Consider the following 14,856-nt stretch of genomic DNA (forward strand, 5'->3'; position numbering starts at 1 on the left):
CACACACACCAGCATGCACACAGCAGCACACTCACATGCACACCCACCAGCCCACTGGCACTCACAGACAGTGGACCGGCAGCACACGAGCCCACCTCGGTGGGGTGCCTGGTTCCCTCCCCGCAGCGCCACTCGTTGGGTACCGGAAGCGGAGCTCCCATTTCCGGGTGGGGCCCTGCGAGGAACACGTGTCTTTGCTACCCAGCTCGAAGGCTGCATCCACGGCGAGCGGCAGAGCGTCCCCTTGGACACCTGCACCAAGGAGGAGGCCCACTGGACCATCCAGAGGTGCAGCGGCCTCGTCACGCTGCACTACAAGGTCAACCACGAAGGTGAGGCGCCCGAGGGTGGAAAGTGGGTGTGGGCTCTGGCCGGGTGTGGGGGTCAAGCTTCAGCCTCGTCCCACTCCACCATGTGACCCCGACGAGTCCCATCACCTGCCGGCGTGGCGTGGAGGAGGGCAGCGGGCCAGGGCCGAGCTCCTGAAGCGGCCCCTTCCCTTTCTCCATCTCTCCTGCACGAGCTCACACACCTGCCCTGGCGTCACTCGCAGGCTGCCCATCAGGGCCTGGCGGAAGCCCACCTGCCGAGGGTGGGGGCTGGATTTGCTGCTTCCAGGATTCCGGGACATCGGAAGGAGGCAGCAGCCCCCGCCACGGGGCACCCGCCTGCCCGGGGCACCCTTCTCCCCGCCAGATGGGAGTTTCTTCCTTGCGTGAGCGGCAGGGGCACTCTCAGGCTCACCTCTGCAACAGCCACCCCGAGCAGAGAGGGCCCGGAGCCACAGCCACAGGCCCTCGTCCTGTCCCCCCAGCTCCAGGGCAGGCCATCCTTGCCCCGCTGCCCGCCTGCCCCCAGCAGCTTTCCAAACGCACTCCTTCCCTCGCAGCCAGGCTGGCAAGGATGAAGCTTTGTTTTCCATTTCCAGAGTCTGAGTTCTCATTCTCACCTCCGGGTTTTCCCGCTTGATTATCTCTGCAGCTGGATCTTATTTTTAACCACCAGGGCTCATGAATGTTTCAGCAGAGCATAAAGAGGCAATTTTTCTCGAGCCATCCTCCACTGCCGCCTGCCCCGGCTCGTTCCCGGCAGTGCCCGGCTGGCGTGGAAGGCCGCAGTGATGCCTGGTCCCCAAACACAGGCTGCGCCCCCTCCTTCTCTATGGTCCAGCTTTTCACCCCCCTTAAAGCTCCTGGTACCACAGGATACAGTGTGGACGGCGCCCCCTGGAGGTGTGCAGCCTTTCGGCCTCCCATCTGCAGTTCAAGGAAAGAACGAGTGGTCCCGGGGTCAGTGTTTCTCCTCCCCGATGACAGAGCACTTGGGTAGCAGCGTTAACCCTGATCGGGCGGCTGCGGAGCTGGCAGAGCCGGGTCCTCCAGCAGGAGTCTCTAGGAGCCGTGACTGGGAACCACGGTCAGGCAGCCTGCTGGCCAAAACCTCCCTGGGGTGGAGCGTGTGGCGTGGACATTTGACCTGCTGTTTCTGAGCTTGGCTGCCAGGATCCCCTCAGCTTCCACGGGGTCGCGCAGCTCCCTGCGTGAGCAGCTGTTTTCAGGATTTATTACGTGGATTTCTATACGGACCCTCGCTAAATGTTTGCTGTATTTATCATATCCGTGGTTTATGCCCTGCTCCCTTCCAAAACAGCTTCGGAGCGTTTACACTAAATGACGTCGTTAAATAAGATTGAAACGTGTGCCACGGCCCTGCCACTTTGGAAAGCCGCTGGCAGTAATGATTCAAGCTACATATGAACACGCACGATGCCCTAGCAATTCCTTTTTGTCATGTACGCCCTAGAGAAATGGGTGTGTGTGTCGGCCAGAAGACACCCACGAGGGAGTTATTCTTGGGAGCCCAGCGCTGGGTACAGTCTACAGTGCATCCCGAGGGAGAGGGCAGACCCACCTGGGTGCAGAATACCGGACAGCAGTGAAAAGGGACGCACTGCTCCCTTGCAACCTTGCGGAGAACTTCACAGGCCAAAGAGGGCACGGGCCGAACAGCCTGAGCTGTGGGGAGCGAGGCAGAGCTGAACTCCGGTGTCAGCAGCCAGGACAGCGTTAGCCTTGGGGAGGGCACTGGCAGACGAGGGACAGCGAGGGGGACCAGGTGGCGACGGCATTGGTGAAAATTCATCGAGCCGAGTACTTATCTGCGGCGTCCCCTTTGTAAGCTGTACGTCAATTAAGTATAAAGCGAGGCGCCAGCACCACATGGCAAAGATGACGCGGCTCTGAGCTTCTCGGCAGCTGAGACAAAAGGGAAACCCCACAAATTGCAGAGCCACCCGTTCATCAGGGCGAGACGCCTCCCCAGCAGCACCCTCCGAGAGGAGCGCCCCTCCTACACGCTTCACCTGCGGCACCGAGAGCAGCTTTGCTCTAGGAGGCATCTCGGCGGAAGGCAGCGGAGGTTTCTGGGAATCTCTTTCCTTCCCTAGGGTACCGGAAGCTGCTGAAGGACGTGGAGGAGGGCCTGATCACATCCGGGGACTCGTTCTACGTCCGGCTGAACCTGAACATCTCCAGCCAGCTGGACGCCTGCTCGCTGTCCCTGAAGTGCGACGACGTCGTGCACATCCGCGACACCATGTACCAGGACAGGCACGAGTGGCTGTGTGCCAGGGTCGATCCTTTCACAGACCAGGACCTGGACTCGGGCACCATACCCAGCTACAGCCGGTGAGGCCGGCCCCGGTGGGGGAGGAGGAGGTTCCGGCAGCGAGCTGAGGGTGTGGGCGCTGGCAGGGGACCCGGGCCTGTCTAGTGGGGAGGTCCCCATTTCCTCCTCCTCCAGGGAGCCCTCACGGGTTGCCCAGTGACATTGCTCTCTCCCTTCCCTGAGCCCCCATAGCGCCCGTGGTCAGTACAGCCTGTCTCTTGACCTGATGCCCCTTCCCGGCCCTGCCCTGCTGGCACAGAAAGCAATAGTTTGCTGATCATTTGTCCTCCATTGTGCAGCCCTCGAGTCTTTACTCCTGGGACAGTCAGCCATGACACACACCAGTCCCATGGTGTGTCCCTGCAGAAGGCAGAATTGGAACCCAGATCACCCTGGGGGTGCTGCTTGGGCTCTGAGCTCAGGCCTCCCACCTGGGTACACCAGCAGCCCCCGTGCAGGGTGGGCGGCTCCCTGGACCCCACGGTCCTCCGGAGGGCTCCGTTCCTGCCCTGAGGCCCCATCCCCCCCTTGCCTCCCCAGAGCCCAGCAGCTGCTCCTGGTCAAGCTGCAGCGGCTGATGATGCACCGGGGAGGCCGCGAGGAGGCTGAGGGTGCCCACCACACACTGAGGGCACTGCGGGTAGGTGGGCCGGGCAAGCAGCAGGGGCAGGGGCCTTGCCAGGGGGACCCTTGTGGAGGGGGTGACAGATGGGAGCCGTTAAGATTACAGGGATGATGAACCCCAGGGCCCCGAAAAGAGCCCCTTCTCCTGAGCCGTGCCCTGGGCCGCGCCTGGGAGGGAGCAGGGCTGAAGGCCGAGCCCAGGGGTTGGTCCCGAGCGGAACACGGGCCCTGCTGTCCCCCATGGCCTCTGCTGAGAGACCAGGTCACCTTCACCAGGGCTCTGGTCTCCTCTTACTACCCGCCCCACTCTCTCCAACTTGAAACTGTGGCCCCGGGACTTCCACACAGCAGGGACATGAGGACGGGGTTGGGGTTACTGGCTCTCAGCCGCCACGTTGTGTTCCCATGCCCTGCCAAGCGCAGCTGATTGATAAATTAATTTCAGAACACCCTGCAGCCCGAAGACACCCTTTCAACGAGCGACCCCCGGGTCAGTCCTCGCCTCTCCAGAGCAAGTTTCCTTTTTGGCCAACTGCTCCAGGTAAAGCCCTTCAGAGCACCTGCGGCTTCAAGATCACGTCCTGCTGTGGCTCTGCCCTTTCTCTGCAGAGAAGAGAAACCTCGTCAAATAACAGTGCCTTGTGTTTGTGGAGCACTTGCAGCTTTTCACAGTGCTTCACTTCTCTCCTCTCATTTTATCCTCACCACGCAGGTTGATAGACAGCCTCTGTGCCTGTTGGAAGCAAATCCTGCTTTCATAAAAGGTTTGAGGCAATGTATGATTAAAAGAAACTTAAACAACTTGATGTAAAATATTAATAGAAAAACCAGAAACTGTGTAGCTAGAGAGGAAAACAAACATTCCAGGTATCTGGGCTAGTTTAGTTCCCCAGATTGAGTTTATCTCTGAGCATCCTGGCAGCCAAGGGAAAAAGGGAAGCCCACCAGGTCCTTTAAACCTTATCTGACCAAGGAAATGTTTTAGCTCTTTCGGGCCAGAAAGGGTTTGTCCTTTGTACTTCATTCCAGAAGGAATCCTTTTCGTGGATCGCTATGTTAGGAACATTGAGTGGCAGCGTGTGTGAGATCTAAAGCAGTGGTTTTCCATAAATGCAGCAGCATTCTGGGTGGCCACTTCTCTTATCACCAGCTGATAAAAGCCAAGGGACTGATGTGAAAGTACAGCTCCCCGAGCGTGCTTCTGTGTGGCTGCTCATTAATTAAACCCAAGTGGAGCTAGCGGGAGACGCCACTCCTCCATCCTGATGTGGGCACATGGGAGGCCAGGGAGAAGGAGAGGGTGTGACCCTAAATCCCAGGCAGAGGCGAACACGTCGCAGAGGCCCCGCCCCAGGCGGAAGTGAGGCATTGCCAGGGCCAGGCCGGCCAAGGTGACGCATTGCAGGACCCATGTGGCCAGAATCTCGAGACTAAGAGCCTCACCCAAAGGTGTGCGGCTAGTGGAGGGCAGAGAAGGGCTTGGGGAGACTTGAAGCAGCCTGGGGAGCCCGGGGTCCTAGAGCTGTGACCCTGCTAGGTGTCCTTTTCTACCCTGTCGCATGCCGCGCTGTGAGTCACAGAAGGGGGAGCACTCGGGATACAAGAGGCGGCAGGCTGGGGGGCCAGGGTGGCGGGTGACGCAGCGCCAGGGCAGGCAGAGCAGCCGCCTGTGCCAACGGGGAGTCCCAGCCAGGGGTCCTCGCCAACCAGAGCCCTATGGGCCCTCAAGTGCTGCGGTGCCTGCCCCCGCGGCTCCCTCCTGAGCCTTTGAGGGCCTCGTGCTGTCCCGCCCCCCAGCTGGGTGGGGAAGAGTGGGTGGCCCTGCCTTCCCGCCTGGTGACACCCACCTGTGACCACACGACTTGAGGCCTGGGTGGACGTTCTCCTGCGTTTGCAGGGAGTTCGCTGACCTGGGGCCCCATGTCACCATGGTCTGGCCAAGCCCCAGATGTGGCGGCTCAGTCTCCCGTCCGTCCCTCTGTCCCGGCAGTTCGTCAGCAGGTCCGAAAACAAGTACAAGCGGATGAACAGCCACGAGCGGGTGCGCATCATCTCAGGAAGCCAGCTGGGGAGCCTGGCCCGCTCGTCGCTGGACGCCACAAAGCTCCTGACTGAGAAGCAGGACGGTATGGGGGTGATGCCTGGGCCCCTGCCTCCTGGGGCACCCGTGGCTGCGGGGGGGCTGGGCGGGCCACCCAGGAGCACACACCCGGCCTCACCCCAACTGCCAGGCACGTGGCCATGTGACAGATGGAAATGCCTGCACCCCCAAAAGGGAGAGGCTGCTTTCAGCAAGGAGGCTCTGAGCTTGGAGGGGGCGGGGGCGGGGTGCCTGGGATACTCACCTGTTAGTGCTCACCTGTTAGCGCTCACCTAGCACAGCACCTGGCCGGGGCCTGTCCACGGCGAGTGTGGCCGGCGCTCCGTGTCTTCAGGAGCCAGCCCCCAGCACCCTGCCCTCCCTGGAAGGGGTCTCGAGGCTCCGTGGAGCCAGCGGGGAGGTTCTTGCACCCCCACCCCACCCCCAGCCGGGCCGCAGGTGCCTAGAGCTGCCCTCTCCCCTCCAGAGCCGGACCCCGAGAGCGAGCTCAGCCGCAGCCTCAGCCTCGTCCCCTACAGCCTGGTGCGTGCCTTCCACTGCGAGCGCCGCCGGCCCGTGCTCTTCGCGCCCCCCATGCTGGCCAAGACGCTGGTGCAGAAGCTGCTCAACTCGGGGGGCGCCATGGAGTTCACCATGTGCCGGCCGGGTGAGCGGAGGGGACGCCGTGAGGCGTGGGCGGCTCCGGTGGCCGCGAGTCCTTCTCGGCGCTCACGCGCTGACCCCCAGAGGGCACAGCAGCCGGGGAGGGGGTGGGTGGGGCGCAGGGGGCTGGCCACCCCCTCCCCATTTCCCACTGCAGGCAGGGGTCAGAAGTCGCGGGGCTGAACCCCAGACTCGAGTTCACGCCTCCGTCTGTGGCAGGCGGGAATGGGCTCGGCAGTAGGTGTGGAGCCAGCAACCCCGAAACCCATAGGGCAGGCTGGACGCCCAGGCAGAGCCGAGCTGCCCTCCTGAGGCAGAGACCCTCCTCCCCGGGGACCCTGAGAATCCCGGTCCTTACAGCCTCCAGCAGGTAGATGAGCTCCCTGGGCCATGAAACTATCTCAGGCGTCTGGGTTTTAAGTCCACTTTGTGGGGTATCATTGACCCACAGCGAGCTGCCCCCAGTGTGAGTGTGAGGCTCAGGGATTTGGAACAAGTGTCTACACCCCAGCATCCTGCCTCAGGCCCCTTCCAGTTATTTCCCTCCCTCCACCCTCGCCCCAGGCAGTTGTCGGTGTGCTTTGTCATGGGGCAGTTTTCATCTTCTAGAAAATTCTACCCGTGGCCTTCAGGAGCAGTCGAGGGTCTCTGGCTCCTGACCTGACTTGGAGTGTGTCACACGCAGCCACACCGCTGTGTGTCCGCTCTGCTCCCTGGCTGCCGTGAGGGCTCCACCGTGCTCTGCGCCCGCCACACGGGAGCTTTGCAGCTCTCCCAGGCAGCTCTCATGGGCTGTGCCGGGAAGCCAGGGGCAGGGGGTCCACACAGACCTGCTCCCATCAGTAGGCTGGACGCCAGGGCCGGAGAGGGGCCCCGAGGCCAGATCAGACCCCAAAATGGCTCTTCTCCTAAATGTCCACACGGGGCCAGGGCCACCCCGACGTCCCTGCCGATGACTCTCCCGGGGAGCGAGTGCCCCTCGGGTATGTGCTGGGCAGGTGCCCCCCCCCCCACGGCTGGGGACAGCAGTGGGCTGTGAGTCAGGTGGCCCCAGCCTGCCCCTCTGTTTGATTTGGGGCCATCACCAGTCTCCCCGTCTCCTTGTTGGGGCACCGGGGATCCTGGCAGCTGCTTCTCACTGGGATCACAGGGATTGGGTGGGTAGGGCCCAGCCCTGGGCACCTCCCAGCATGGGGGCCAGTCTCCCGTCCCCAGGTGGGCATAGGCAGGGGTCCCTGCTCCTGGGGGAGTAGCTGCAGGGGCCTCTGTGGTGCCCCCGACTTTCTCACCGGGACCAAGAGCACCCTCAGCCCTCCAGGGCCAGCTGCTCATCCTCCAGGCCCCTCCCAGCCTCCCGGGGGCCCCCACGCACCTCCAGGGACTGTTGACTTATTTTCATTCCCGGTCACCCCCCTACCTGCTGCAGACGGGGTGTCTCCCACACCTTGGTGTGTCCGAGGCCAGGTGGCCCTGGGCACACCAGGTGGGAGGGCAAGGCTGCCTTCCTCCCCAGCTGCCACCTGCCCCCCACCCTGCTGGCCCCAGGCTCCCCCAGGCCTGTCCAACTTGCTCCATTGCAGGGAGGAGAGCTGCACTCTGAACCTTCCAGCTGGTTAGTTTTGGTCCCCCCCAGGCCAGCCTGGACCTATGCAGAGAATTTTAGGCCTTCGCTTTCTCTAACCTCCCCTTTCCCAAATGGAGAACCTAAGGCCCAGATTGGTTAAAGATGTGTTCAGGGTCACACAGCAAGTGAGTTGGGCCTCCTCCTCCAGGAAGTCTGCTTGTGCCCCTCCACCCCTGCACTCCCATAAGTCGCCCATTACTGCACCCACCGTATCGCTTTATAATTGTCTGTATCCCACGTTCTCCTCTCCAACTAGATGGTGGTTCCTTGAGTATAGCAACTGTTATTATCATTTTTATTCTTAGTGCCTGATTCTCTGTAGATTTTCAGTGAATGTTAAATTAATAAATTAATGGATGAATGGATGAGCAAGGGAGGGAGAGGAAAATGGGGATGGATGATGGGTGGATGGATGGGTGGATGGATGGATGCATGGATGAGGGATGGATGATGGATGAGGGATGGATGATGGATGGAGCAGCCCGTCCCGCGTAGCACCAGGCCTAAATTGTCCAATGAAACACTGTTGAGAAGCCGAACCCTGAGCTTTTACTAATCATCTGCTTATTCTGGGGGTAGCGTGGCGAGTGTGAGGAAGCGTGGCCTCAATCCCGTCCTCCTCCAGGGGCACCACAGGCTGGAGGAGGAGACGAGGTTCACTTACTAGTGACTGGAAAGGGGACAGGCAGTGGAGGAGCAGCAGGACCCAGAGCATCCCTGAGACAGGCTCCTTTCTCTCCAGATATCTTCACAAGAGACGAGTTCCTCAGGAAGCAGAAGACGGAGACCATCATCTACTCCCGGGAGAAGAACCCGAACACGTTCGAGTGCATTGTCCCCACCAACATCGAGGCTGTGGCAGCCAAGGTGAGGCCCTGACACCCCGGCCCCCCCTGCGAGGCTGCCATGGTCCCGGGCCAGGGGTAGAGAACTCCCTCCTCCCACCCCCGGTTCCACACCCTTGGTCCCTGGAGCGGGTTGACCCCCTGCAGCAGCCCCCGTTCTTGATGACTTTGGTGCTGGTGTCCGAGCTTGTGTTGCGTGGGGATGTGTGTGCCTGTGTAGGGAGGTGAGGGGCAGCAGGGGTGAGCACGTGATAGGCTGGCACTTGCCCATGGGGAGAAGGTGGGTGGGACGTTGGGAGGGTTGTCGGCAGCAAGTGCAGACAAGGCGTGCAATTCAGAGCTTTCTAGAACCTTGCGACAGGACCCTTCCCAGCCCTGAGCTTTGAGCTCTTTCCCATCCTGGCGTTTGCAGAAGGAAAGCTCTCGGGCCGAGGCGGGGTGGGTGGTGACCTTGGGGACGGCTGGAGCAGGTGCCATCCGGCTGGCGTCCACTCGCTTTGTCACCCACGCAGATAAAACAAGGGGCAGTGCCATGAGCCGGCCTCAAGCAGTTTGCATTTTTAGGGTCTGGGCTGTGGCAGTCCGGGAAGGAGCCAAGATGCAATTTTAACTGAAAAAGTGATGCTGTCAGACAAACCTACCTGTCACGAGTCCAGATAGTGGCTGCGCTGGCGGGGAGGGGGCAGCAGGGAGCGAAGGGGCCCCGGGGGCTTCTGGGGCCCATCGTTGCTACTTCTCGACCTGACCGCTGGTCACACAGGAGTGTTCTGGTTGTGAAAATTCATGGAGCTGCACGTTCAGGACATCGGTCCAAGGCGTTAGGTTTTGCTTTTTGTTGTTTTGTTTTGTTCTGAAGTGATGCTTCCCGCACGCGGGAGTGTTGTTTGTTAGAGACTGTGGGTTCGTGGGTGCCCACAGCTCGGGCGGCAGCAGCCGCGCAAGTGACCACAGCACCTGCCAGCCCACCGGCGTCTCGCGCCGGCCCCTCCACCCTCGGGCCCAGGGACCCAGAAACGGCCTCCGATGGCAGGAGAGGGGCGAGTTTGTTCCTGACACTTGCTCCGCCGGCTGACGCTGCCTCATTGGCCCCGGCTGGGGGCCGGGCTCTGGGCTGGGGGCGCCGGGCCCTCTGCGGCACGTGTCTCTAGAGGGTGCGCCACGCAGTGTGTCTGCAGGGGGCTTGTCTCGAGGTTGGGTCTCACCCGTAGTGTCCCTGGGTCAGCTGGTCTCTGTCCCCAAGTCCCCGGCCTGCCTGCGGCCCGCTGACCCCGCCTACCTGTGACCCCACTGACCCCACCTACCTGTGACCCCGCTGACTCCTGCTACCTGTGACCCCGCCAACCTCAGCTGCCCATGGCCCCACTGACCCCACCTACCTGTGACCCCGCTGACCCCACCTACCTGTGACCCCGCTGACCCCACCTACCTGTGACCCCACCGACCCTGGCTGCCCGTGACCCTGCCGACCCTGGCTGTCTGTGACCCCGCTGACTCCTGCTACCTGTGACCCCGCTGGCCCCAACCACCTGTGACCCCGCTGACCCTGGCTGTCTGTGACCCCGCTGACTCCACCTACCTGTGACCCACTGACCCCACCTACCCGTGACCCCGCCAACCCTGGCTGTCTGTGATCCCGCTGACTCCTGCTACCTGTGACCCACTGACCCCACCTACCCGTGACCCCGCCGACCCTGGCTGTCTGTGACCCCGCTGACTCCACCTACCTGTGACCCACTGACTCCACCTACCTGTGACCCCGCTGACCCTGGCTGCCTGTGACCCCGCCGACCCTGGCTACCTGTGACACCGCTGACCCTGGCTGTCTGTGACCCCGCTGACTCCTGCTACCTGTGACCCACTGACTCCACCTACCTGTGACCCACTGACCCCACCTACCTGTGACCCCACCGACCCCGGCTGCCCGTGACCCCGCTGACCCCGGCTGCCCGTGCTTTCAGAATAAGCACTGCCTGCTGGAGGCTGGGATCGGCTGTGCACGAGATTTGATCAAGTCCAAGATCTACCCCATCGTGCTCTTCATCCGGGTGTCGGAGAAGAACATCAAGCGGTTCAGGTAGGGCCCCGGGACACCCAGGGCTGCCCTCCCGCTGCCCTACGTGCCAGGCCGCCTTGGCACACACCAGGAGGAAGCCCAGACCAGGGAGAGGGCAGGCCTGCTCCCTCCCCGGGGTCCGTGACATCCTGGCGTGGATGGCTACTGCCTCAGGTTCCTGCACACATCTATCCGCCTCCATCGCGTGGTAACGCGCACTCTCCTGGGCCTACCCCCGGGTTCTTGCCGGCCGCGGCCGCTGCCTCTCCTGGCCACATCTGAAGTTCTTCTTATGAGGCCTCTGGTCGCGTGGTTCAGGCACTCACCTGCTGTCGGGCACGTCTCACCAGACCCTGATAACCACGAGGGCGCACCTCACCGTAGCATATCTTCAGGGTCCCCTTTCCAGTGGGTCCACACCGTGGGAACGTGGGATGAGATGGAGAACGAACCTTAACCCACCAGGCTGCCAGGGCACAGCCGCTTGGCAAGGCCCCCAGTGTCCCCACAGGAATGGGCTGCTGCATCCATACCTGCTCACTGCCCAAGTAGCTCCGTGCCAAGGGCCATGTCCCCTCTAGGCACACGGTCCCCTGACCCAGCAGAGCTGAACACTCTAGTGTGGCAGCAGGGACAGTGAACAGACACATGGAAATTCAGATGGTGGCACTGCCAGAGGTGCGGGAGGTGGGGGGATGGGGGTGGTGCCCCAGGAAGGGCAGCCAGGGAGGCCTCGGACGAGGTGGTATGAGCAGGGGCCGAGCTGCGATGCAGGGGGATGAGGTAGGGACGAGGCGGTGCAAGCAGAGGCCCAGCTGCGATGCGGGGGGCCCAGAGGATTCCAGAGCAGGGGGCTCTGAGCTGAGGATGCAGCCGGAGCACAGCCTGCCACCGGGAGAGTGGGGACCCAGCACAGCGGGCAGGTCTGGGACATGACTCAGGGGCTGGAGAGGGGCACTGGCCACATCTGGGCCTGTCAGACCCAGAGAAGAGTGGACGTTTTATTCCAGAGGAAACGGGAAGGCGCTGCAGGTTTGGGGGCACAGGACTGACATAATTGAGTTCAGCACTTAAAAGGCTCCCGGTCAGGACATTACAGTAACCCAGAGGGGAGACGATGGTGCAGGGAGGAGGGCAAGGCCGGGGGCGAGAAGGTATCTGACGATCACAGGAGAACCCACGGGGCTCGCCAACGGGTCATCCTCGGGGTTAGAAAGACACAGAAGGAGATGAGGCTGACGCTAAGGTTTTGGGGCCTGAGCCCCAGGCACTCAGAGCCGTCGTCCGGGGCCTTCTCAGTCATCCTCATCTCTTCTGCAAGACAAACACTCTTACCCGGTTCTACAGTGGGGAACTGGGACCCAGAGAGATGAGGCCGTTTCACGCCTTCCCTGTATATTTACCGGGTGCCGGGCCTTGATGCAGCAGCTGGGGAATCTGTCGGGCAGACGAGACAGAAGCCCCACCCGCTGGGACGGCCACAAGCAGATTCACTGAGCCCCGTGCAGTGGTGACGGCGCCGTGGAGGCTCGGGGGGCAGTGCGGTGCCCGGGGGCCAGGCAGACAGGTGGGCCCACACCCCTTCCGGAGGGCCCCTTGGCCACCCCCGCGTCCCCTCGCCCCCGCAGGAAGCTGCTGCCCCGGCCCGAGACGGAGGAGGAGTTTCTGCGCCTGTGCCGGCTCAAGGAGCGGGAGCTCGAGGCCCTGCCCTGCCTCTACGCCACGGTGGAGGCCGACGCCTGGGGCTCCGTGGAGGAGCTGCTGCGCGTCCTCAAGGACAGGATCGGCGAGGAGCAGCGCAGGACGGTGTGGGTGGACGAGGACCAGCTGTGAGCCGCGGGCACCGCGTGGAGCAGCGCGTGGGGACCCGGCCCCAACCGGGGCGCGGGGTCACTGTGCCGCCAGGCGGAGCCCACCGAGGCGTCCGGCACCCTGGCATCGGCAGGAAGGTGGGGCGAGGCCCGGGCCGGGACCCCTGGGGCCGGGGCAGCAGGTGAATGTAGGCGTGGCCCAGGTGTGCTACCTGTGGGGCGGAGCCGCCAGCCCGGGGTGTGCGTGAGGAGCCCCCCCCCAGCCAGGAACCTCTGGGGAAGAGGGGGCGTGCTGAGCCATGGTTTCTCTCGCATTAAAACGTCTGCATTCCTTTGTTTCCAGCCATTGTTTTAATCGGATGGTTTGCCAGGGTTTTTGGCTCCTGCCGCCCTCCTGTCCGGAAACTGCCCCCTGAAGGCAGCACGTTTGTGTGTAGGGTGGAGGCAGAGCCCCCCTGGCTTTCCCCGGACAGGCCTGCCTCAGGCCTGGGATTTGGGGGGCAGGGCATAATCACTAATTGCACCCCCTTTGACTCATGTGTATCCTGCTTTCTACAGTAAGTCACCCTGGGAAGCCTTTTCTTTCGGCCCCTGCATCCCCCAGACTCCAGCCCTGGAGGCACCCCCTGGCTCAGCACCCACCTTACACTGTCCCCCACCCCACCCCCTGTGCACTGAGAGGTCCATCAGCCTCGTGTCATCCTCCGTTCAGGCATGGGGAGCTGGGTGAAGCCGAGGGGCTGGGGGATTGGAGGGAAGCTAAACTTCCTTCCGCAGCAGAGAGCAGAGGCCCTGGGCGTTCTGGAACCCTTCCCCTCCTTGACCCCAAAAGGTGAGGCAGACTTGCCACGTCCAGGCCTGACAAGACATGGCCCAGCCAGGCCAGGTCGAGCCCTCGGCAGAACACTCAGCTGCATCCTCCAAAAGTCTGAAGATTGGGATGCAAACCCAGGTCTGTCTGTTTGTCCATAGGAGCCACGCCTGTACTCCTCTTCTTACTGACAGAATCCCAAGTTCAGTAAGAGAAACTATGTGCACAGCTAAAGATCACTTTTCCAGCCTTTCTTGCAGCTGGGGTAATGAAGGAAATGTATGGGAGGTTTGGGGTAAAGACCAACGAGAGAAACAGACCTTCCTCCGGTTTCCTGCCTGGAGTGCCGATATGATGGCTGGATCTCCAGCAGTCATCTTTGGATATTGAGGTGGCCTTGAGGATGGACACCAGGCACAAAGGACCAAGGAGCAGAAAGACAGAAGGAGCTGGCGTCCCTGCTGACATGCTGGAGCCCGGACTGCTGCTTGGGTTTCTTTCATGTGAGATAGAAATGAATCTTCACCTTGCTCTCAGGTGCTATTTCTCAGTTCTTTGTTTCTTGCAACCTAGAACAACTCGTAACAGATATGGGTACAAACCTTTGCTTTATAGTTTCAAACACCTCTCCTAGGTTTTTGCCACATATTGAAGAAATGGATTGTTAAAAAAAAAAAAAAGAACCATATCAACTTCTCGCCCTAAGAAACACCACTGTGTGCCTGTAAAATGAGAGTGTTGTGGTAAATGCTGTCAGATCCTTGACCACCCAGAATTTGCTAGCATTTTGACTCTTGGAAGAAAAATTGACAACACGGAGCCCCAAGAGGTGTCTGTGGGTGGATGGGGAGCCCCAGGAGGTGCCTCCTTCACCTCCTCCGTCCCCGATGACACATTTCTGTCCACTAGGGAGCGCGACTTTGTTAAAAGTTAAAAGCAGGGAGGCTCCTCCAGGCCGGCAGCCCCGGAAACTGGCTGGATGGGTTGGGTCTGGATTGGCCTCGGTGCCGGGAGTCCGGCTGTGGGGGGCACAGAGACCTCTCCACCAGGAGCCGCGGGGGCCGTGAGGCTCTCCGCTTCCATCTTGTGAAAGCCTGGAGTTAAACAGTAAATTTTCCCAAGCCGAGGCAATTGTGTTTCCACTTAGAAACTATATTTCCCTGTAAAGCGCTTAGTGCCGAGGGTTCAGACGTGACTAGAAAAAAGAAATCCCACAGTAAACGCTTGCTGATTTATTTAGTTATTTATTTAATTTTAGGATTCTCAGGCCTGTTGTGCAAGAAGAGCCAAGCCCCCCCCCCCAAAAAAAAAAACAAGCTCAGAGCTTGTGTATAATTGGGGTAAGGGAGCAAGGAGGGCTGGAACCTGGGGTGCTTGGGAAAGGATAGTTGAAAGGAGTTTGTGGGTGTGTTTTTGAACCTGGCTCCAGAAGGCAGCGTCCTGGGGTGGTGTATCGGCTAATCCAACGGGAGAAGAGGGCTCCATCGGGAATGAGGTGCCCTGCGTCACCTGGGTGAGCCTCTGCAGCCCGCGGGGAGGCTGGGCTCGGCACCCCGGGGAGCCGGCACACAGGAGGATGTCAAAGGAGACCCCTGCCCTCTGCTCTGGGCCTGGACTCCCGTTTGCCAGCTGCCAGCAGCCCAGGCCCAGGCTGCGTGTCTGCCTGGAAAGGAGAGGG

At 61.3% G+C, this 14,856-nt stretch overlaps 1 protein-coding gene across 6 annotated transcripts in view; it reads left to right on the forward strand.

The window, feature by feature from the left end:
* Positions 1 to 13,913, forward strand: part of CARD11 (caspase recruitment domain family member 11) — a 97,253-nt gene extending 83,340 nt beyond the window's left edge. For all 6 annotated transcript variants that reach the window (XM_037813641.1, XM_037813640.1, XM_037813642.1 and 3 more), the window contains 9 exons: positions 206 to 332; positions 2,447 to 2,687; positions 3,208 to 3,307; positions 3,737 to 3,832; positions 5,282 to 5,417; positions 5,859 to 6,038; positions 8,401 to 8,525; positions 10,462 to 10,577; positions 12,185 to 13,913. In XM_037813641.1, the coding sequence (XP_037669569.1) occupies positions 206 to 332; positions 2,447 to 2,687; positions 3,208 to 3,307; positions 3,737 to 3,832; positions 5,282 to 5,417; positions 5,859 to 6,038; positions 8,401 to 8,525; positions 10,462 to 10,577; positions 12,185 to 12,389 (1,326 nt within the window). In that variant the 3' untranslated portion in view covers positions 12,390 to 13,913. The remainder of the gene's footprint in view (positions 1 to 205; positions 333 to 2,446; positions 2,688 to 3,207; positions 3,308 to 3,736; positions 3,833 to 5,281; positions 5,418 to 5,858; positions 6,039 to 8,400; positions 8,526 to 10,461; positions 10,578 to 12,184) is intronic.
* The last annotated feature ends 943 nt before the right edge of the window (positions 13,914 to 14,856 follow it).

Source organism: Choloepus didactylus, chromosome 21, assembly GCF_015220235.1.
Source record: "Choloepus didactylus isolate mChoDid1 chromosome 21, mChoDid1.pri, whole genome shotgun sequence".
NCBI lineage: Eukaryota > Metazoa > Chordata > Mammalia > Pilosa > Megalonychidae > Choloepus > Choloepus didactylus.